This window comes from Ascidiella aspersa, chromosome 6 (assembly GCF_963924565.1).
Source record: "Ascidiella aspersa chromosome 6, kaAscAspe10.2, whole genome shotgun sequence".
Classification (NCBI taxonomy): domain Eukaryota; kingdom Metazoa; phylum Chordata; class Ascidiacea; order Phlebobranchia; family Ascidiidae; genus Ascidiella; species Ascidiella aspersa.
In genome coordinates, this window is record NC_139452.1 from 3,660,970 (window position 1) to 3,682,797 (window position 21,828).

Genomic DNA, 21,828 nt, shown 5'->3' on the forward strand with positions numbered 1-21,828 from the left:
ACAATGTCAGATTGGCAGCCATTAGTTTTAAAAGTTGGTACTGCGAATGTTGGACTCGGGTAGTTTTACGTGGTCTTACTCGAATCCCGAGTCCGACTCCGCAGCCCTGGTGTGGTGTATGCAGGCTAAGAAATAATTTACACAATATTTGTTCTGATCTGTTTTAAAGGTATTAACTATAATTATGGATGATATGCAACTGAACAATTGACCGTCCACTTGGTGTCCGTCACTGTGCCTTTTTGATATACATTTCCACGTCGGGATAACTTAACACGGAATAATGAACAATGCTAATAACAGTGGTAGGGTCTATCGGCCCTACCGTAAAGCTTCGGTAAGTGCATCTTATTATTAATTATCACCAATTAAGATTATGACCTCTTTCATGATGTGCTATATTGTTTCTGTCAAAAGCCAAATATGCCAAAAGTAAAATAATATTATCTTTAGGATGATATTTTGATATGTACCACAATTCAATTTGACATGCCTTGTAATTTATATTAAAGCTACATTATCTATATATTGTTTTAAAACCATTCTTTGGCAGGTCAGGTTGGAAAGTAAGGCCTAAATCCTCCACGCATTTTCCCGCTCAGCCGCGATCACAGCCGCGCATTTCATGTTAAACCAACGTAAAATGCGGTCAGCTGTTTAAAATCGTTCAAACGCGCAAAACTTTCGTCGCGCTAACGGTTTTTAGTGTAGTACTCCATTTTCAGCTCGGCAAATTTTGCAAATAACGCTATTACAGCCGCGCAAATTTGGGCGGAAATGTTATTTCAGCCACGCAATTTCAAGATGCAAAATCGTCTGCCCCGCGCAAAATCCAAAGTTTCCAATCTGGGTGGCAGGTACACACCCGAGACATTTTGAATAAACCTTTGTACTCCGCCCCCAATTTGGTGAAAGTCACACCTAAATCCTAATATCCTGTAAATGTAGTACACTTCAGGTGTGCAAAAACCCTAATTGTACACCTGGAAATTTGATGCTGCACATCAGAGATCTCTGCCAATATTGCCTTAAATTTAAGACCGTCCAGATTTAAAATGCACACCGGAATTAGTAAATTGCTCATCTAAATTTTCGATATAGCTTACGTTGTGGTACAATTCTACACTTTAGGTGTGCAAAAAGCTTTATTGCACACCTGAAAATTTGGCGCTGCACACCTAAGATCTTAGAAAATAGGGCCTTAAATGTAGATTCTCCTGTTACTATGTACGCAAGGATTGCTATGTTAATTCAGATACTACTACGACCATACTATGACCACATCCAGCCAAAATTTATTTAAAATATATTTTGTTACCTAAATATGCAGACTGTACAACAATAATTATGTTGTTATCTTTTTTAAAGGAATACTTATGTCACTCTCAGAAATCTGCGATTCCACCTGGACAAAAATCGTAAGTATAATAAATGTGTGTGTGAATGGATTATAATAATATGCAGTGGGACGAATTGCATTGGAGGAGCATCTATGTGGCTTAGGCTCATTTTTTTATAAATTTATATAGTAAATAAACTTCCTCTATATAGGACAGTGGTCCTCAACCTTTTTTACACCATGGCCCCCAAAATTTTGAAAAATTAATGGCCACCTACATAAAACACATGTGGCTTTCATACTCCTTTGTCATGTAAATATGTAAAGCCAAACTTGAGATACCTTTCATCATATTTGTTATGTACATGACAGATGATACAGCAGATGTTACAAATGAAATGTAGTAACCATTTAGTCAACACATATAATAGCTTAAATAGGAGAATTTTAAAAACGAATTCTCTGGGGATCAGTAGATCTTGCAAGTGGTAAAACCAATTATTCTACAACGTGTTGATTACAAAGATGTTATGTAAAAATAGAACTTCCTGCAGTTAGTTACATGTTACTACTTTGCCCTCATTTTGCCAACCATCTACTTTAAAAATTATTGTTCATAGATTGATCTTATTGAAATACACCAAGTAGTTTTTAAGCAAATTGTCAAGTCTAAAATAAACAGGAATGGCCCCCTACAGTAGTATAATTCAGTGTACAACCAATATATTTGGCTCTCTTTTTTAAATAGTCCATTTATTGTTTAAGAAAATTGTATAAAATCGAAAATCACAAATAACAGCAATCCTAGAGTATTGCAGCCAAGTACGTAACAAATATTTCAATGTTTATAGAAGCCTGGAGATGGACAATGAAGCTTTACAGCAGAAGGTTCTGCTTCTCACAAGAAAGCTGGAACATGCAGAAGCGGAATATATGCAGAGCAGAGAATACTTGGAATCGCAGCTTGATGTGGCACTTGTCAAGTTCAACAAAGTTACCGACCAGTATAAAAAGTCAGTGCAACTTTTTTTTTTGTTTTTTCAAACTAATTGACAGGCCTAACATAATATTTGTTAAGCCATTGGAAAATATAGAATAGATTTGTTGAGTTGTTAAAAATAGGAATAAATTTGTTGGGTCAGTAGCAATGAGTAATAAATTTGTTGGGCCATTATAAAATTAGGAATAAAAGTTTTAATATGTAGCTAGCATCATTTATTCTCAATTGGTGTTTAGTCAAAAAAGTTACTGACAAATCTGATATAGGAGCTTGTTAGTTTGATGGTTAACACCAACCCCCAAAATGAGTAAAACTGTTTGTTTCTCCAGTAATGACAGTAATGTTACACGGCCCTATAATATAACAATATTTAACCACATTCCACCCAAACAAGCTTATTTCTACTCATGTCAACAAACCCCCGTATAGCTGTACATCCTTTATATATAAAAATGAGGAAAATTAAGTACAGGTGGACTGTAATACTTGGTCTCTACCCCTGTAATATGCAAATTAAAGTTATGGATCTTATTGCTATTGTATGGTGGGACATTTTATAATTTAGAGTTAGTGTAGCGTTTCTATTTGTCATTTTGCTAAATATGCCGACTGCGAATTCTAAACTTAATTATTAATTTGCGCCTTTAATTTAATATTACGATTTAGGGTCTTTTCAAGCTTGGCATTTCAAAAATATTTCATCGTGTAACGTTTGACTTTCTCATTTCGGCTGGCAGCTTTTAAGTTACCTGTAATCTCTTTGCGCACCTTCTTGCACTTCTAAGTTGGTTTATATTACTTCTAGGAACTGAAATATTTACATTTACTTTTGTAGGTTGCAATCAAGTTATGTCGCTTTGCAAACTAACAACAGGGAACTGGAGAATAAAGTTTCAAAGGTAATAAATTTGGATACTTAGTAGAATATAATGTGACAAAGTTTCATGTGATTTGTATATATGTTTCCATCAATAACACTTCCACGGAAGAGTTAGCGTATAGAGGACACACAAATGTTCATTTTGCATTGTCTCTCCTTAGGCATTGTTTAAGCTTTCTGTCTTGTATCCATGATTCTTTATATGACGTGTACCATGTTTTTTCTTTTCTTTTTTCCTGGGTGAACTTTCACTCATGATTTTAGTGTGGTTAAATTCGATTAAAAAATACTTTAAGATGCTTAAATTGGGCACAATTCACAAAACACATTTGTATAAAAAAAACAAAAATAACCGATAAAGAAGTTAATAAAAAGGATGAGATGTAAGATACGACAGTTCAGGCTCTAACTATACATTTTCAGTTGTCTTGTAAAACTGCATAAAACATATTTTTAACACAGTTTGAAGAGCAGTAGGTTTAGCTTACGGATATATCAGATAAAAAATGAGAAAGTAGTTTAATAGAATTAAAATAAATAAAAAACTTCCAAAATGACACTGGCTTATAAAACTGTCCTGCTAAATATCTCCAAAAAAAACAACATTTGAATTTGAAAACCTAGATCTAGGTGTTGAAACCTAGAGCTGGAATGCCCTGGTAATAGCCACCTACCATATTTTTATTTTAAATATTTAAGCTACTTTGTTTTTGAGTTTTTCTAAAGCAATGATAAAAATATTTTGTGTCCATCGGTTCAGATTTCGTAATTTCTTATTACCACATACAGCGTTTAAAACAAAATCTGCTGGTCAATAGGAATCTTGTATATGACTTGTAACTTAACTTTAGCAGCCCATAAAATCCGCTGTGAGAGTTTATTTGATGTTACCACGCTGTAATAATGACCATGGAGCTGTCTTATTCGTTCAATTAGTTATTTAAGTGATTTTAACTGGCTTTTTTTAAAAAAACACTTCCTGTTTTTATGTCATTTGTTGTACATGACACATGGATTTTGGTTGCATAAAAATCGAATGCATTTATAAAACTGTGTGATACACTTCAGTGTGTATAGTTGTTATATTGAACAAAGTTATTAGCCTTGTCACTTGTTTTAAATTTATACCATGTTACTTTTTTATGTGTTGCCATGATTTTACTAGAAATTGTAGTTATAACAAACATCTATAAGTCATAATGTCTCAAATTTGTTTGCTACATTAAATGTATATTTTTTTCCTATTTTATTTTGTTTTCAGCAAATGTGAGTAGTAATCTATAAAACATCACAAAGCGTTTCAAGCATAGGTTGCGGTTAGCCTTGCTCATTCATTAATATTTCAAGGGATGAGAAAAAGTATTGAATTTTTTTTTGCTTTCATAGATTAACCGTTTGGAGGACGATAAATCATCGATGGTGAAGGAAATAAACGACCTGACAAGGAAAGTCACTGATTCACGCTCTTCGCTGCTGAAGTCTCAAGAAGAAAATGTACCTATTCGAGATATATAGTCTTTTGAATTATATTGAAAGCTAAAAGTGATGTTTATTCTAAGAATTTGTGCAACAAAAAAGTGTGCAACAAAAATTTGTTTACTGATACAAAGTTGGAAAACCCATGTTAAGCCAATTTACCGCTTTACAAACATTAATATTGAAATATTCATATATTTATTCTCCGTATTTAAAAAATGGTACACATGATTTCATTTTGTTGGAGGACAATGTTAATTCTGTTTCTCAAAGTTAAGGTGTTTGGGATTAAAATACATGTTATAAATTTATTCTGACTTGATTTAGGTCAGTGGTCGGCAAAATATTTTAACTTTACCATGCAGTTGTGAGTCAAGCGATAGCCATACATTGATTGTACTGCATTTTAAAGGGTGGTGTTGCTAAGCTTTTTTATTTTGGGCTATTGTTGCATCAAAAGCCACCAGGCGAAAGTCAAGTTTAACATGTAAAAATGCATTTTTTTACTCATAAACTCCCAATTACAATCCCTGCTGAATTAAACCTATAAATGCCGTTGTTTAGGGCAATATTATATTTCTTTTATAGGCCTCATGCGCCAAGTGACCTGGTCGTTCCAATTTTGCCAATTTAAAACAAAGAAATGCACCTTTTTGTGTTACACTGGCGAGGTTAAATAATGTGCTTTGACAAATTAAATAATGTGCCATGGATGATTAAACTGGACTTTAGCTGCATATTTGCGTACGAGTTCGCTGGAGAACAACAGGTGTTTTCAATGTCAATTGTTTTGTGTGACGTCTTTCTCAAAATTTCCATGCCTCGCCCAAACGAAAATCCTGGATCCGCCCATGTTGTCGTAGTGGCTTAACGTAGTGGGCTTTCAAAAGCTCTTGAAAGAGTATTTTGGGCCGTGACAAAAAATTGCCGACCACTGATTTAGGGTATGACCCTGCAATCACATGTTAGCTAACAGCCTGTTTGTCATATTGAAATGTAGGAACGACTGCGGAAGGACTGCAACCTTGCTGTTCAGCTTCTTAAATGCAATCAATCAAGCTACCAGACAACTAAGCCAGAACAGGTTTGTATGTCGTGATAGTTTGCGTGTTGGACCAAATATTTGCGTTTAAACTTACATTAAACATAAAGTCTAATTTCCTTATTGAAAATAGTATTCGCAAAGTTTTCTGTTCTAATCTCGTTTCGTGTAAAATGTGTCGCCATGATTATTTTTGTGTTTTCATTTGCCTACATTCTTAACGAAGAGTTGCCAAAGTTGTTTCAGCTAGGTAAATACAAATACACAACGGCAGTAAGTCTAACAATGTCATTTTTCTAAATTTCTGACAATCATTTTTACCAAAAACGTTTGTAAAAGTACCTAAAATCAAGCCTGGTGTAGTGTTAAATAACTACCAATTTGCCAACCATATGAATATTATCTAATAATTAAAGGTGCCACAAGAACTGCAGGACCGCGTGAACGATTACCAAGTCCAGCTTCACGACTACAACGAGTACATCAACCCTTATATGGACGGGGATAGCGACAGCGACAATGAAGACCCCTATCGTCGAAAACCTCCAGCACACAACCCACCACAAGTAAGTAGCATAATACAAAGTGTCCATACATTATTACTATACCTGTAGCGGTAATTAGGTTTTGCTGGGTGTGCGTTAATCTTTGCATTTCGAAAAAAAAAATGCAAAGCTGTATTCGTTGGTAAGTAATTAGAATACTGTTGTGGCAGTTTTCTTTGCCGTCCTATATATCCACATTATATTGGGGCCGCAGACTCGCAGACTCTCTTTTAGGCCCGCGGGGTTATTTTTATGGACCAGTGATAAAAATAATAACCAATCATAACTCTTTTTCTAATTGCCCATAATCGAATCGCCCGGCCATTTGTTACTTCTTTTTCCTTTTTCGCTGCTGTAAGTAGCCCCAAACTTTTATTTTATTTTATGTAAACACAAGTTTTTTTGCGCTTTGTGCAAATATTCTGTTCGTAGGCAATTAACCTTGTATCCGGAAAGGTGATCAATCTTAATGTTAAAACGTTTTAGGCCTGCAAAGGACCCCGATGGACATTTTCTCTATTTTTCAACACATCAACATTTTTATAATTGCCACGTTTTCAAACCCGCCCGCGAGTATCTGACATTTAAGTCTTAAGAGGACAATCCCTGTCCTATTGTCGTCAGATAGATTTCCCGTCATCGTCTTCAACACTTAATTACTAAGGGGAATATTACACATCCCTAATTTTATTACATGTGAAGCTCCGGCCATTTCTCTGTCGTCCTTTATATCCAAATCTTGTATTGGGTTTGATAAATATTTGTTGTAGCCATCTCGAAGTCATATAATATCCCTTAGTTAACCGTTAGGTTTTTAGAACCTTCCACCCCTTGCAGTTTTACGATTAATAGCGTGTGGTCTTATCGGTTTCGAATTTGCTGCTACACATAGCGCACATATGTCTTCAGCGAAATAAACCGATTCATCAAGTCCGACTTACTCCACAGTCTTGATCTGATGCAACGTAGTCTAGGCCCGCGGGGTATTTTTTAAGGAGTAAATAAAAAAAAATAAAATTATCTTAATTTATTGTTGATTTGCCCGCGATCAAAGATATATTTGTCAAAGCAACCACACATTGCTAGATTTTTTATTTTTTTATTTCGCTGTTGTGGTTTTAACTTTTGCCAACTTTAAGTGTGTAACCGCAAGGACTTTCGCGTTTCGCATAAATGTTATTCGATTTTGCAATATGTTATGCTTTACAGCATGCCAACGTTTTTTGTTTTTTTTACACCGTTTGTTTAAAAACAGCACATTTTTTAAGTTAACGTGCGCTGTACAGTGGACTTCAAAATGGTAGAGCACTGTTACTGCTAAAGACATGTTTTGGATTGCAAATTATATTGCTATTTCGGAGCATAATGGTTGGAGAAAGCTGTGGTAAGGCCTATAAGGGATACGAAGGTCAATACAGATGTAGGTAGCATTTTGTGAACTTTTCGAATATATCTTTATTGATTTTAACATAGTAAGAAATTTCCTGAATTCTATAGTATACCGAAAAGCCATCGCAGACTCACCGAATCTGTCGATCAATGATGCAAGCAGGGCAGACTAGAAAAACAACTAGCCTGCAGTGAGGTTCGAACTCACGACCTCCGGTCAAGCCGCGACCGTCGCTCTACCAACTGAGCTATGCAGGCTCAGAAGAATTCTATATTTTGATATTTGATTTACAGATGACCAACGGAATTTCGACCGACTTCCTCGCCCAAGTTCTACAGAAGCCTGAAAACGTTCACATGAACCTCGAGGCATCCGACTACATTCGTGACCCCCAGTTGACCTCCACCTACAAAGCGCGCTACACCGAGAAAAAACTGATCCGACCAGATTACGGAAACGACGGTGTGTGCGGTAGTAAGAATATTGAAGCCCGTACAGAAGCCAGACTTGGACAACTAGATAATTCTAGTTTTCTAATTCAATGAATCAGAGCAAAATGCGGCTAATTCTAATTCTAATCTAATTTATCAATTGCCTGTGTGCTCTTATTCTAGTTATAATCTAATTCGGATTTTTCCAAAACTGCTACTTTGTCCAACGGCATTTTTAGTCACTCAGTTGAAACACAGAATTTCAATTAAAACTCTTTGGTTGGAACGAGTTGTATGTTATTTTTACAGTCTAAAAAGCATAAAAGGCTTAAAAATTAGCACACACATATTTACCATTCACATTCTTATAAGAATACTTTGCGATTAAATTAAATGGTTGTATGTGATTCTAGTTCAAATTCTAGTTGAAATTTGTTTTTTTAGGAATTCGATAATTCTAATTTTAATCTAATTTGAAAAAACTCAAAACAATCTAATTCTAATTCTAATCTAATTTGGAAAAACTAAAATGCTCTAATTTTAATTCTAATCTAATTTTAAAAAGCTAAAATAAATCTAGTTGTCCAAGTCTAACAGAAGCAGGTGGCATTTTGAACGTTTGGAATTTATCTTTATTTGTTTGGTAAAAATAAATAAAGAGTTTTCTTGAAAATGAATAAAGAGTTATTCGATGCCTTCAAACTGCCACCTTCTTCTACAGCAGTGGTGGGCAAACTGTGGCCCCGGCCGCGGCCCAAATGTGGGCCGCAGAGCCATTTTTAGTTGGCCGCGAGTTACTTTTTAGTAGCTGAGTGTTATCATAGTTGTGGGCCGCGTGATAGCCCTGCATACATTGCACTTTATTGTAAATGTTGGTGTGGCATAGAATTTTTAATTTAGCTCAGTTTGAAAAGACCCACGTGCCCAATGTGGTCCTAAATGCCTGTCGAAATATATTTTTTGTCAACTTTAACTATGTGTAATGAAAAAATTTTTCGCGCTTCGCGCGTATATTCTTCGTTGTATGGAATGTTTTACAATATGGCATCGCAGAGTTTGGGGCATAAAGGCGCCGTGTAATATTTCACCTACAAATCAAATATTCAGAATCCGACACTGCTTCGTAGTGGTTTTAGTAGGCCTACAATAGCTCTGAAAAAAATACTTTGGGCCGCGACAGAAAAAGTTTGCCGACCACTGATCTGCAGTATATGGGGTTTGATATTCTCACTACATCCTATTACAAGCTCCAAACATTATTCTCCGATGTTGTGTGTGGTTTGGATAATTGGTTAAAGGCATTTTTATGGCTCTCTACAACTGCGATAAATTCAGCAATAAAAGCTTTTGTTACAACTATTGCCCCAAATTACCTACTATTTTAAAAACCCTCTGTTTCCGCCTTAAGGCCCGTTTACACTACAGCTGCACTGAGCGGAGCTGAGCTGCACTGGGCGTGGAATTGTTTTCACTACAGCTGCAGTGAGCTGCGCTGGGCGTAAAAATCGCGACAAAACGTAATGTTTTTCTATAGCTGCACTGGGCTTGAGTTTAGCAAAGCGTGGAAATCGCTCAAAAGCGTATTTTTTTCCAGCTGCACGGGGCTTGAGTTTAGCAAAGCGTGAAACGCTCGCCACAATAGAATTTAAATGCAAATTACGCCCAGCGCAGCTCAGTGCAGCTGTAGTGTAAACGGGCCTTTAAACTAATTTAAACATCTTTACCCTAATTCATCAGTTGGAAATGCTCTACTATGCTCGTGTTTTTTTAAGCCTTCGAGCAAAAACAACATTTTTTGAAAACAGTTAAAAAACAGTAAGCCTGCGTTTTCTCAAATATATATCATAAAACATAGTATTAAAACAAAGGAAGCGATCTGACAAAGCAGGCCACAATCATAATGATCAGGAACTTCCCTGAAACCTCCCCTATCAATGTCATATTTATTTTTTGTCTATTTAACTGGAATTGCGACTATCGCGATTCGCGATTGATTTTTAAAGTTAAATAGAAGTACCTTAGCGCTGCCAGCCAAACTGCAAACACGCAGCAATTCTATGATCGAAATTGAGTTTTTTACTGACCTTTTCCCCACTAAACAACGCGCTTTGCATTTTTTTTTTAGAATTTAAAAGAAAATCAACTCTCGCCAATTGTAATGTCCATACACATTTGGCTGTCTAAATTATATATGAATTACTATTTGTGAAATCAACCACGGGTGTTTTTTAAGTTGCTTTGCATTAAGGAGTAAATCGATCCTATGTGCAACAATTCCTTAGTTTTTTAGGCGCATTCTTCGATCGACATAATCGTTAAGTCGTCAACATGGTGCCACAATGTCTAGCCATCTAACTACATCTACAAATTCATCAAGCAATACCTTAAGGCCATATATTGAAAAGTTTTCCAAAAATCTAAAAAAAAAAACTCAACGTAACGCTTACAAAATTACTTGAACAGAATTGCGTCACAACAACCAACAGCATCCCAGGACTCCACACGATCAAGCTCCAGCATCCGAATCCTCATCTCCATGGGAAATGAATCCTCAGGCCTCCATTCCTCCACCATCAGCAGATCCATCTCCATGGGAAATGAATCCTCAGGCCTCCATTCCTCCACCATCAGCAGATCCATCTCCATGGGAACGACGCGTGATGCCGTCTTCCGCCGTAGCAACAGAAGACGACGGACCCTCGGCGGGAGCGTACGGAGCGTACGCGGTCGGATCCAGGAGGAAACAACCAAGATCTATTCCTCGGATGCGAGCCGAGGTGTCCTCCACCAGACTGGATCGCCACCTTCCTGCTCCAAGGAAGCAGGAGCAAAGAGAGAGCTTCCATGTCCCGTGTCCTCTTCAGAAGCCACAGGATGATGGTGAAAGGTTCAGAGTCCCGACTCCTCCGAGCAGTCCGGATGACATCGGGTTCCGTCGTCCCGCCGAGTCATCCGACGCCTACATCGCTTCAAACTTCTTCTCGAGGACAATCGCTCCCGCTTCTTCGTCGTCTTTGTCTTCTTCCAAGTCAAGTTCTCGCAAGAGCTCACCGCTTAAAGTCAGAGGCAAGGAGCGCGCGAGCAAAGCAGAAACATCGTCGCTCCTCGATCAGGAGAACAGCGGTGAAGAAGAGGAAGATCATCGTCATCAAAAGTCGCCAGCAAAGTCCTACCGGACTCCTGGAGTGGTGGAGGGAAACTCGCTCCTCCGAGAAGACGAAGAGGATGACTTCGAGCGCGTTTACGAAGCGCAGGAAATCAACCTGGAGTGGGATTCGAGCATTGATAAACTCGATGGTCCAAATGATATTGAGGAAATCAGCGCTTCTTCTCCAGAAAACGTCGCTTTGCCAGTCGTAAAATCTGCCAAAGAGCCGCAAAGTAATCTTCTCCTGTCTTACAACGACGAGCCCTCTCCTGTCTCCGAGCAGGAACCGCTTCCGTCCGGCGCCGACTTGCTCCCGGCTGATGTCGCAAATCTTCTTGCCGACACGACTCTTACCGATTCTGAAACCGCGATTCCGTCAAACGAACAAGCTCCATCGGATCCCTGTTCCTCAGGACAGCTGCTCTCCGAGATCGTCCACGGACACCCGCTCTTCCAGGACTTCCTCTTGACAACGACTCCTCCGCCTCCACAGCAATTCGCAACCGCGGAAGACCCGGATCCAAGCTCCATGTACAAGTTGGTCCACGAAGAGTCTTCGGAGCAAGTCCTCGGTCTTCCAAATCGCGTCGATGAGCAAATTCTTGTGATTGATGTGGATCAAGAAACTCCTCCACAGGCTAATCTTGGAGTTGAGGAAGAATCCTCTTCTTCCTCTGAAACCCGGCGTCGAGCCAGCTTCGAAGAGGCGCGTAACCATGGCAACGTGATGGATTGACCTGTTAGTCTTTTTAAGAGCTCTGAAGTTCTACGATGTGGCAAAAAAATTTTGCAAGTATGAGTCTGGTTTAAAATTTGCAAGTATGAGTCTGGTTTAAAATTGGCAAGTATGAGTCTGGTTAAAATTGGCAAGTATGAGTCTGATTTAAAATTGGCAATTATGAGTCTGGTTTAAAATTTGCAAGTATGAGTCTGGCTTATAGGTTGGTGTTAGTGGTCTTATGAGGCGATTAGGAAAAGCTTTCTTTAAAAGAGAAAATTTATCTCTTTTTTAATCCCTTGGCTGGCTTATATTAAAATCAGACACTCTACTTTACTGAAAAACGAGTGTTACCGTTGTATGTTTTGTAAGACGGGTTTGCGGTCTATTGAATCAGCTGTCAAAATTTGGTATTGTCCAAATTTAATTACGATATTGCGTCTTATATTTAGTTAACCCTAAGCTTCGACACAATTATTATTTTGACAGACCAAGCTAGGGCTCAAAACACTTTGCCCTATTGATTTTTTATCGGGCCATTCAAACTTGCAAATAAAGCATCTACCATAACCAGTCCGTTACTGTCTAAATCGTTTGTTGGTTATGAATTGAATTCAACTTTTACACTTGAAATTATTACCTACTAGAATTACAGCTGTTTTAGCAAATGCAAACGAAGCATAATTTTGCCAGCAGCTTTTTGGCTAGCCCGAGCTAACGTGGCATAACAAAAAGGTAAGTTAAATCCCCTTTTCCTTAAGTTGGCAAGTTTGGGTTGAGAGTTGTTTTTAACGCCAAGTAATAGTACACCGTCGCAATATTCACTAATAACAAAATACATTTAAAGCAAGTGCCATTTTTATCTGTTTTACCCCATCCACGTCTCATTTCAGCATTGTTTTAAAACTATCAATATAGCCGGGTAAGTTGCAATCGATAAAGGTGGGATGGGTGTGCTTGAAAAGATTAAATTTTAGTCGAAAAATGAAAAAGTGTATCTGTTGCATAATAAAGTGACAACCAGTACCAACTTAATGAAATAATGGCTGTTCAAAGCTGCTGAAAAAAACCCCAATTTTTAAACTCTTGATTGTAAAACCTACTGCCTTGCCATTTCCGTAGCTCTTTTTTGCCGGTCAATTGGATTTTATTTTTGCTTATCCTGCATTCGCCAATCATTGTTTTTTCGTCTGAAGCGCTGCAAATACTTATAATGAAGCTTTGTCACACCATGTATGAAATGTATACTGAACAGATCCAGCAGATTTAGTAAATACCTCGGAATCAGGTAAATTTTCAACCTAATGATGTATTTTAGCTACACTTATATTGAAGCATTGCTGTTTGGGATGACCGATAATATCGGATCAAATCCGATACCTGATGTCAATTTATTGTATCGCTGCTCATCCGATACTAATTTTGTGCACTTTAGCCTTGTTTTTCGATACAACGTAAAGTTTTCTACAACGACAAACTTCTTAGAAAATGTTGCATTAAAATCAAAATATTCATAAGGTTGGTAAAGCAAATTTCGGCCCAATGGTCTGAAAACATGATAATTGTACTTTTTAGTTTTCAATTTATTTAACCATATTAATGACGTAATTTGATATCGGATTGTACAGATGTGCTTTTTTTGCCAAAACATTAGTTATCGAAATCGGAATTAAATAACCAATGTCAGACAAAACAGTATAGACTTTCTTGTCTCAGTCAAAATCAGTCACTATAGGATCCGAACCTATGAGAAGAAAGTCTGTACTGTTTTGCTACCATTCGAAGTCATTGTCGTCACTAACGTGCATTAGGGCGAGGAGATATCTTCTTTTTCAAATATTCGGTTTGCAATGTCAGACAATATTGTTATGACTGCCCAAAGCAAGTTTGTTTAATTTTTGTGCTGGCCTAAGTGCCACTTTGTGCTGCACTACACTATGCTTTATAAATCTATATACAGTCCACACCATTTCTTCTTCGCACTACCAGCAAGTTACTGCGTCCAAAGTGTTACTCGACTTCGTCTTTTTGATTTATTACACCGCCAACGCTAATATTTCACGCTTTTGTTACTGACCTTAACCTTATATCTCTACTACTTTCTTAGCGGTTGCAATCAACTACACTTTTTTGTGCACTTGTTGCCACATCGGTCTAGTAAAGGTACTGTTTTTAGAGGCTTATAGTTCGGTGCTCGACATTTTTAGTTTTACAGGGTACTCCAGTGCTTATTTAGGTTTCTATGAGGCGTTTTGTGTTTGCATATTTTCGTGTTTTTCTCCTAAATGTGTGAAGCGGCCCGTCGACTTATTCCAGCATTGGTTCGTTACTTTAGCGCAGTGTTTCTCAACCAATTTTCGCTTCGAACCAAAGACTGAGCAGCGAAGCTTTGGCGACCGAATTGTCTTCACTCAACTCTTGCTAAGCGAACAAAACATAAAATATTCCAAAAAAAGTTCGAATTTATGTCATATTAGTCATGCTTCGTGCTTCCGCAATTTGCTTAAATTTTAGAGAAATCCTAATGAGAAACTATCTCAATAAACCTAACCATATGAAGAATACCCAACTAAATCAAACGGGTCAGTTCCCATGGGTTGAGAAACACTACATCATCAGCGATAATGTAAAATGTAATGTGCTATATGCGATCGCCAAATATACGCATCACTACATTGACGTGTCTATCCATTCCGCTATGCAAAACAGTCGTTAAGGAAATACTTAAATCCCAGTCAAGTGCTACAAAAATTTCAACTAAAGTTATTCCAAACAAGAGTTACAACCCATTTCAAGTCGTTAGCACCAAACAATATCTTGCCTACGGCTTTCGGTAATAAAATACTTGTAGGGCCGTGGTTAATGGAAAAAGATCCCATTTTAAAGTAAAATCATGAATAGTTTCAATATCTTCCTGTGATATTTGGGCTAATGAATAAAATGAGTCACACACACAAAGAACTACTTTGATATTTGTAAATCCTTGTATCCACTTTATATGATAAGTCAATGATTAGATTTGTTAAAGCTATTAAGGCCTTTCAATAACCAAGCTTACATTTGTTTTGCAGCTATAGCCTAATGACACCTGAAGAGTTTTGCTAAAAGTTTTACCCAAGGGTTCGACCGAAAAAATTGTTAATCACTGGTCTAACATAATTTATTTTACGCTTTGAGAGTGAAATATACCGAATCAAAAACCGTATATCGACTCATAATTATAAACAAGGCGAAAAGGCATCTTGTCTGCGTCTATAAATTGTTCTGCACCACTAGCTGATTGTCGTTCATCGGATAGAGACAAAATTACGGTTCAAAATGGTCCGTGTTCCCGTGATATAACGTAGTGCAAGAATCGCATCTACCATTTTAAGGTGCCAAGCATGCTTTACTCAACCACGGTGAACTTTAAACGGTCGAAAAATGCACGCAAGACGTCGTAACGCTGTAAGATAACTACGAGTTTCCACAATCGTGATGCCTGTAGCATAGAAGAAGGTGAATACTCCAGCTATTTTAACTGTACTGAGTTAATTTTAGCTGAAATGACTTTAGAATCAGTACGTAAAATTATTGAAACCACGCAGTAAATATGTATGTACGTTACATTTAAAAAAGTGGGTATTCTTCGGCGTTAATAATTTAAATAGAACTGCTTAACGGCTTCCAATCCTTTTTTTATATTATCATAAAACTCTTATCGACGTTTTCCACAAATCATTAACATTTAAATTGTTTTCACTTTGGTAGCACCCAATGGATCAGGCATGTGTAAAAATGTGCTGTTTGAAATTGCTATTTTACATATGTTATAACACTTTTTGTTCAGAGAGTTTTTTAAAGATGATAGTTTTTCTCACTAATACTTCTTTCCTGCAATTTTTGTTCAAAACTGACACTAGTTTTATTTTCGACATTGTTTGAGGGCGAGTACTGCATAATTCGACAACAAATCACACCGCCTTTTGAAAAAAACAGCGAAAGACTTTCATAAAGATATCGCAACGCTCATCAGATCTTCAAGACCAAGTGCTTTGGTGGGATTCGAACCCAAGACCAAAAAACTTCGAAATCGTTCCCAATTTTTTGTCGAAAAAAAGGTTGTGTATGGGGTAATGTCAAAGTCGCCTACAAGAAATTCGGAAAAAACAGCGAATACAGAACGAACGAACGAATAAACGAACACCGACAAAAAAACTTTCACGGACAAAAAATCGCGAACAAAACGTTTGGAGTGCTTTCGTATCGTTGTAAGTTGCACAGGCGAAATATTGCCAGTTTTTGAGTTCCTATTGAATATTTCAGGAAACGAGCCTTTGGCATTGGAGAAGTTACAGCGGAAAATTGTTGGCCTTGAGAAACCAGGGTGCGTGTGAAACGTTCCTTGACAAAAAAAGATCGTTTTTCTGGATTTTTTGTAGAAGTTTAGCTTTGACGTTGCGAGTTGTAAACCCGTGGAGTTGGTGCTTTAAGTTGTGCTTTAAAGCAAAAGTTAAGATATTCTCCGCACTGATCTTTTAAAAATCAACTAACGGAAGTTGAAACAGCCTCAACGACACCGCGCCTTCCACAACAATGGGAGATTCTCGGCTTCGGGCTCATGCGTCATAATCGTCGTCATCTTCATCATTAGTGACGCCATCATTTTTCGTCGGCCCCGGTCGCGCCATTTCTGGTGGGTGCGGGTAGGGGTCCCTACGCAGCTGGGCCGACATGGGATTGTAGGGGTATTGGGGTGGGCCAGCTTTCGGGGATTGGGCAAAATGGGACCCCGCGCTTGGGTGAGCGGCCGGGGGCTGCTGGTGGGGCGAAAAAAACGGGGGCGGCGGGGTTTCCCCCGAAAATGGACTGTAGAGAAACGACAGCATGCCGCCTTGGGGAATACCCGGTTCGCCGGGGGCTTTCTCAGGGGGCACAGTGGCCTGGGGACGGTAGATGTGCGCCATATTGGTGGGTGCCGGGATTTGGGGCGCATGGGGCCTGTATGGGGGGGCGCCTGGGAAGCGGTTTTCGCCGTTTGTGGTGGTTTTCCGCGTGGTATCGCTGTCGAGCGACTTGCTCATCGAAACGACGGCGCTGTTTGTCACAATGACCGGGCACCGCGCCTGGGGGGGTACAGGGGCCGAGGGGGCGCTTTTCATCGACATGTCGATGACCCCCGAGCCGCCCGCGACGCCTTCATCGCTTTCGTCGCTGGCAGGAAGGGTTTTGGTGATGGATAGCGACTCTTCTGAGGGAGGTGCTGGGTCGCTTTTCTCGATGGACATGAGGGTTGAGAGTGGGATGTGGAAGGAGACTTTCTCATCACTCTTTGGCGCCAAACTCGAGCTTCTGAAATTTAAAATGGAGTTTGGAGGTTGCTTAATGAATGGCTAAGCGGTAGGAGATTGGGTAGTATTGTTCGGCATTATCGACGCCATAATACTTGTAGAAAATGGGGAAAATACAGCACCAGATATTTAGGTGCATTCTTTAGACTTTCCAATAAAACATTTACATGATCCACGGTAGAACTACTGGAGTAAGGCAAGATAAAAATTACACAAGCTATTACACATGTGGGTAGCCTAGTTTGGAAGTTCCAATCCAACAATGCGCATTATCTACGTCATTATGCATAAAGACAAATGGTAAATGCGGAAGCCCCCAAACAAAAGTGTCTTTGTTTGGGCGTTCCAAAAAAACAAATGCATTTTATCGACGTCAACATCTTTCAAGGCAGATTGTTATAACAAAGCCCCAGCGGGATAACATTGTTTGGATGTTCTACTTGAAAATTTGCGTTATCGACATAATTTTGACAAAGCCAATACAATGTGTTTGAATTACACGTGGAAAGAGCAAGAAACAGTCCGAGATTTCCATTTAAACGTCAAGCTCTTTGATTTAACCTCATATGGCCCCCCTTCCCCCCCAAAAAAAACAAAAAAACATCTAAAAATCAGGATTTGATTGCAAGCAAGGCATTGTCCACTAGAAAAGGCTGCTCTTTACGGTGACTTAGAATTCCTTGATTTTTTTATTGGCATTCTTACCCCTCATCAGTTGTCTTATGATTGGGACTTGGGTGTCCGTGTGAAGACATGGAAGACGATAAGAGCCCGTTGCTGCTCTCTTGTGACGACTCGCCAAATGAATCGTTGTCAGATTCGGTCGCCTGAAAGTAAATAGTATTTGGCTCATTAGAAAATTGCAGGTTTTAAAACTATTTTATTCCACACAATTTAAAGAAGCACAGGAGAAGGTGTGTGTCGTATCTTATAGTTACCTTACACAGAAATTTCGTAGTAACATTTTTTCTTGCCTTTTAATAACACTTCATTGCAATGTTAAGGAGGATATTTTTTTTACACAAGCTAAACTGTTGATATGGGTTTTTTATTCACTATTGTACATTGATGAAAATATCTTTATTTTAATAAAATGCAATCTAAAGCTAAACAATTGTTGCACATTAACAATTTGTTTCAACTAAACTTACTTTGAATTTTATTACTTATTAATTTAAGTTTTTCTGGCTTAAACATATCAATTTAAAGAGAAAATACATGGGAAGTACCACACAAGCAAAGTATATTTATATGTTGTTTGTTAACAAGGTTTCACAACTGTCACTTCCCACAATGTGTACGTAACATCAAGCTGATGAAACATTGGTTGCATCAATTGGCCCTTAACACTATCCAACAATTAACTACAAAGCTTTTAGTCGGTTTTGGCAATGTTTCTGTATTATAACATAAAAAAAGTACTGATCTGAGTCTGAGGTCTGGTTACCATGGCACTAAGGTTGCTAATTAAAAACATTTATTTTTGTTATTTATTGTTTTTTAAATGATTATTAAGCTTATTAAACTAAAAAGTTTAAATTTTGTAAGTGGCACAATGCAATTAGAAACAAAACATACATTTAATGTAAGCATGTAACTCATTTTTAAACGACATGTTTGGTTCGCTGTACTAAATATTGGTTTTAAAAAATCAACCACTTCTAGAAATAAGCACCTCAATATCTTCGGTTATGGCACGATGTCGATCTGCTCCTAACTTAACTCTCTTCTTTGGAGTTTTCGCTTGCGTAGTATTTCTGGAAAAGGTGTGTGTTTGTACAAAAGGCAGACAAAACTAAAATTGTTGCAATGAAAGTAACTTAAAAACAAATTCCAAAGACATTACACATACACAATATAAGAAATCAAATTTGGGTAAAAAGCAAGGGGAAGGATTTGTTCCTGTTTATTTGGGTTCACAGTCCTATTTACATATTTAACAAGTCTGGCTTTATACACAAGTATGTTTTTGCGACAAAATCATATTAGGCAACCTTAAAATTAAGGTAAATACGCAAAGTTTATTGCTTAGAACTAAATACCATAAAGTAAGATAAAACAAATGTTTAATATTTTACAACTGCAATCTACACATTTACTCAACAATCAAAGTTACGACTTTCAAGCTTGAGAAAAATAAAATTTGCAACTATGTAATGATACAACATTGCTTTGTTAGGAAACAAAATACCACAATTTTACAAATTCTACAAGAAAAAAGCAATGAAACTAAAAATTAAAACCGTGGAAAAATGAAAATTGCCCCTCTAAATTTACTTGACTTTACCTCTTTCGAGTAGTTTTCTGAGCAGCTCCTTCACTGCTCGTTGTTGCACTTGTTCCTGGTTCGTCATCGTTTTGCATTTCTGCAACGTTAGCAACAACGTCTTTGAGGAAGTCGAACATCCCAATAGTGGAGATGCATTCTTTCCTGGAAAAATCAGTCTTGTTTTGTTTTGTCTGTAGAAGCGCTAATTCTGGTTTAAAACACACTATTATTACTTTTTAATATAGGTAATGTTATATTTTTTATAAAAAGGTTATATTTAAACAAAATCAACATTAGTCTAAACAACAGAACAAAAACATTACAGTCCAAAGTCTCAGTACAGATTATTACAGGGTTAATATATAATATGTTAATTGTAAATTTAAAAGTTTTTAAAATGCGATCAACCTACATTTTAATAGTAATCATATCTACATTTCAAATTGAATAATGAAAAATAATTAAAACAAATATTACATAAATCATTTTTAACAAAGGTAAAACATCCTTAAGTTTAACTTACAGGTGTGACGTGGACATGGTTTTGGCGTGTCTCGTCTTGGTCACTTCTCCGGTGTGATTTAAAATAGAAACCAAAAACATCTCCAGGCATTTGGCTGAAGTACCAAAGTTTTATGTAAGGAACACAAACTCTATGTAAATACTAAAATCCACAACAAAATTAATTGATACTCTTAATTCATGTTTTTCATCATGATAATTCATAACAGCCCCAGATAACATAATGTGACTAACGTTGTATGCAAGGTACTAACTCTACAAATGTTAGTAATGCTGAAAATACTCGAAACTATGTTTGTAATAATGCAACTAAACTAAAGACTAGTAAACTGTTTAGCCGACAAAATTAGAGACTTTTGGCATGAGGACTTGGTCTTCTATAAATTGTAATTAATAATGAAAACACAATTAAACTGTGTGAAATATTAACCCAAGATGGAATGTAGTAAGTTAGATGATTGTTTATAAAAACAAACAAAAAAACAGTAAAATATGTCTTGGTCACCACAATTACAAAAAGGTTTTTTTAATTGTTTTTTATTAGTTTTTTTAATTGTTTTTTTTACTTCCTTAACCTGGACATAAAACAAGTTCAAAGACTTTGACAAAAAACCTAGGGTTTTCGAAAGACTTTGTGGCGCCCCTGTGTAAAAATAAAAAAATATGTTTTTACAACCAAATGTACAAGGATACAAATCAAGACAGGAACAGCGGCAGCAACCTTTCCAATTTCATCATCGGTCTGCATTATTTTCTTTATTCTTGCCTGCAATTGTATATTTAATTTATGATCAACATTCAACTCATATTTGAAAATGTGTACATTTTTGCCGTTACTTTATTACAGCCGCTTAATTTTAGGCTGCGTATAAACAGTAAACACCTCCCCTGTGCAATATCCAAAGCTTTCAATCTAGAATTTGACGACATAAATAATGTTAAAATCCTGATAAAACCAGCAAGCATTACCAAAATAAAACATTGAAAAATAAACAACAAAAAAATAAACATATATATAGTCTTATGTGGTTGTTTACCTCTTATAGACCAGCCTAATCTTTAAAGGTGTATGTATTTTTGTTTGAACATTACAAGTAAAACAGTTTAAAATCACTTACAGGAGGAAACCTTGAATTGTACTTCTTCTTCTTTGAAGGCATGCTTTTTTTGAAAATTTGGGGGCCTTGGCTAGGCTTTTTACTTTGCTAGAATATATACATGCTGTCTTGTGCAGTGCAAAGTGGTCAAATATATCAGGTATAAACAACAATTATTAAATTTAACATGTCAATTTTCCTAAGAAAGCCTAAAAATAATTTGCTATTTGTAAATAAGTTCTACCAGACAAATTAATGAAAACAATTGATAAGGATTTTAAAACGACGCAGGTTTTTTTTTAACATTCTGGTAACAAATTTAAAATGAACTTTTCTAAAATCTACTGTTTAGTTCATTTTTAAAAACCGTACCTCCAGCAAGTCACTGAAAACAGCACTTAATTTTTTTCACTTTATTACTCAAATGACTAGTGGTACATTGCCACGAGCCTAAATAGTTTTTTTTCTAAAACGAAACCATTTCCACTAAGTCTTTAGGAAACACCAGTTGGTCAAACCGGAAATGTTGGTCGCCATTTTGTGTCTAGAATTTTTTGTTTTTGGTATTGCGGCTTACTAAAAAAAAACTTGTTTTAGCTGGTATTTTCCCTTACAATTTTTTTGATGTCAAAAAATCCACG

General features: G+C 37.0%; 2 protein-coding genes across 2 annotated transcripts; one reads left to right on the forward strand and one right to left on the reverse strand.

Moving 5' to 3' along the window:
- Positions 1 to 176: 176 nt before the first annotated feature.
- On the forward strand, positions 177 to 14,623 carry LOC146139205 (uncharacterized). The gene is made up of 9 exons (XM_083391440.1): positions 177 to 337; positions 1,369 to 1,418; positions 2,191 to 2,352; positions 3,175 to 3,238; positions 4,606 to 4,713; positions 5,696 to 5,779; positions 6,154 to 6,303; positions 7,966 to 8,134; positions 10,567 to 14,623. Exons 1-9 carry the CDS (start codon positions 284 to 286, stop codon positions 11,985 to 11,987), a joined length of 2,262 nt encoding a protein of 753 aa, XP_083247566.1. The 5' UTR covers positions 177 to 283; the 3' UTR covers positions 11,988 to 14,623.
- A 1,276-nt stretch (positions 14,624 to 15,899) lies between these two features.
- On the reverse strand, positions 15,900 to 21,385 carry LOC146139206 (uncharacterized). Its single transcript, XM_083392125.1, has 7 exons — positions 21,209 to 21,385; positions 20,784 to 20,856; positions 20,092 to 20,185; positions 19,587 to 19,730; positions 18,975 to 19,056; positions 18,005 to 18,126; positions 15,900 to 17,300 (listed from the first exon to the last, which is right to left on the reverse strand). Exons 1-7 carry the CDS (start codon positions 21,248 to 21,250, stop codon positions 16,568 to 16,570), a joined length of 1,290 nt encoding a protein of 429 aa, XP_083248251.1. The 5' UTR covers positions 21,251 to 21,385; the 3' UTR covers positions 15,900 to 16,567.
- Between the last annotated feature and the right edge of the window lie 443 nt (positions 21,386 to 21,828).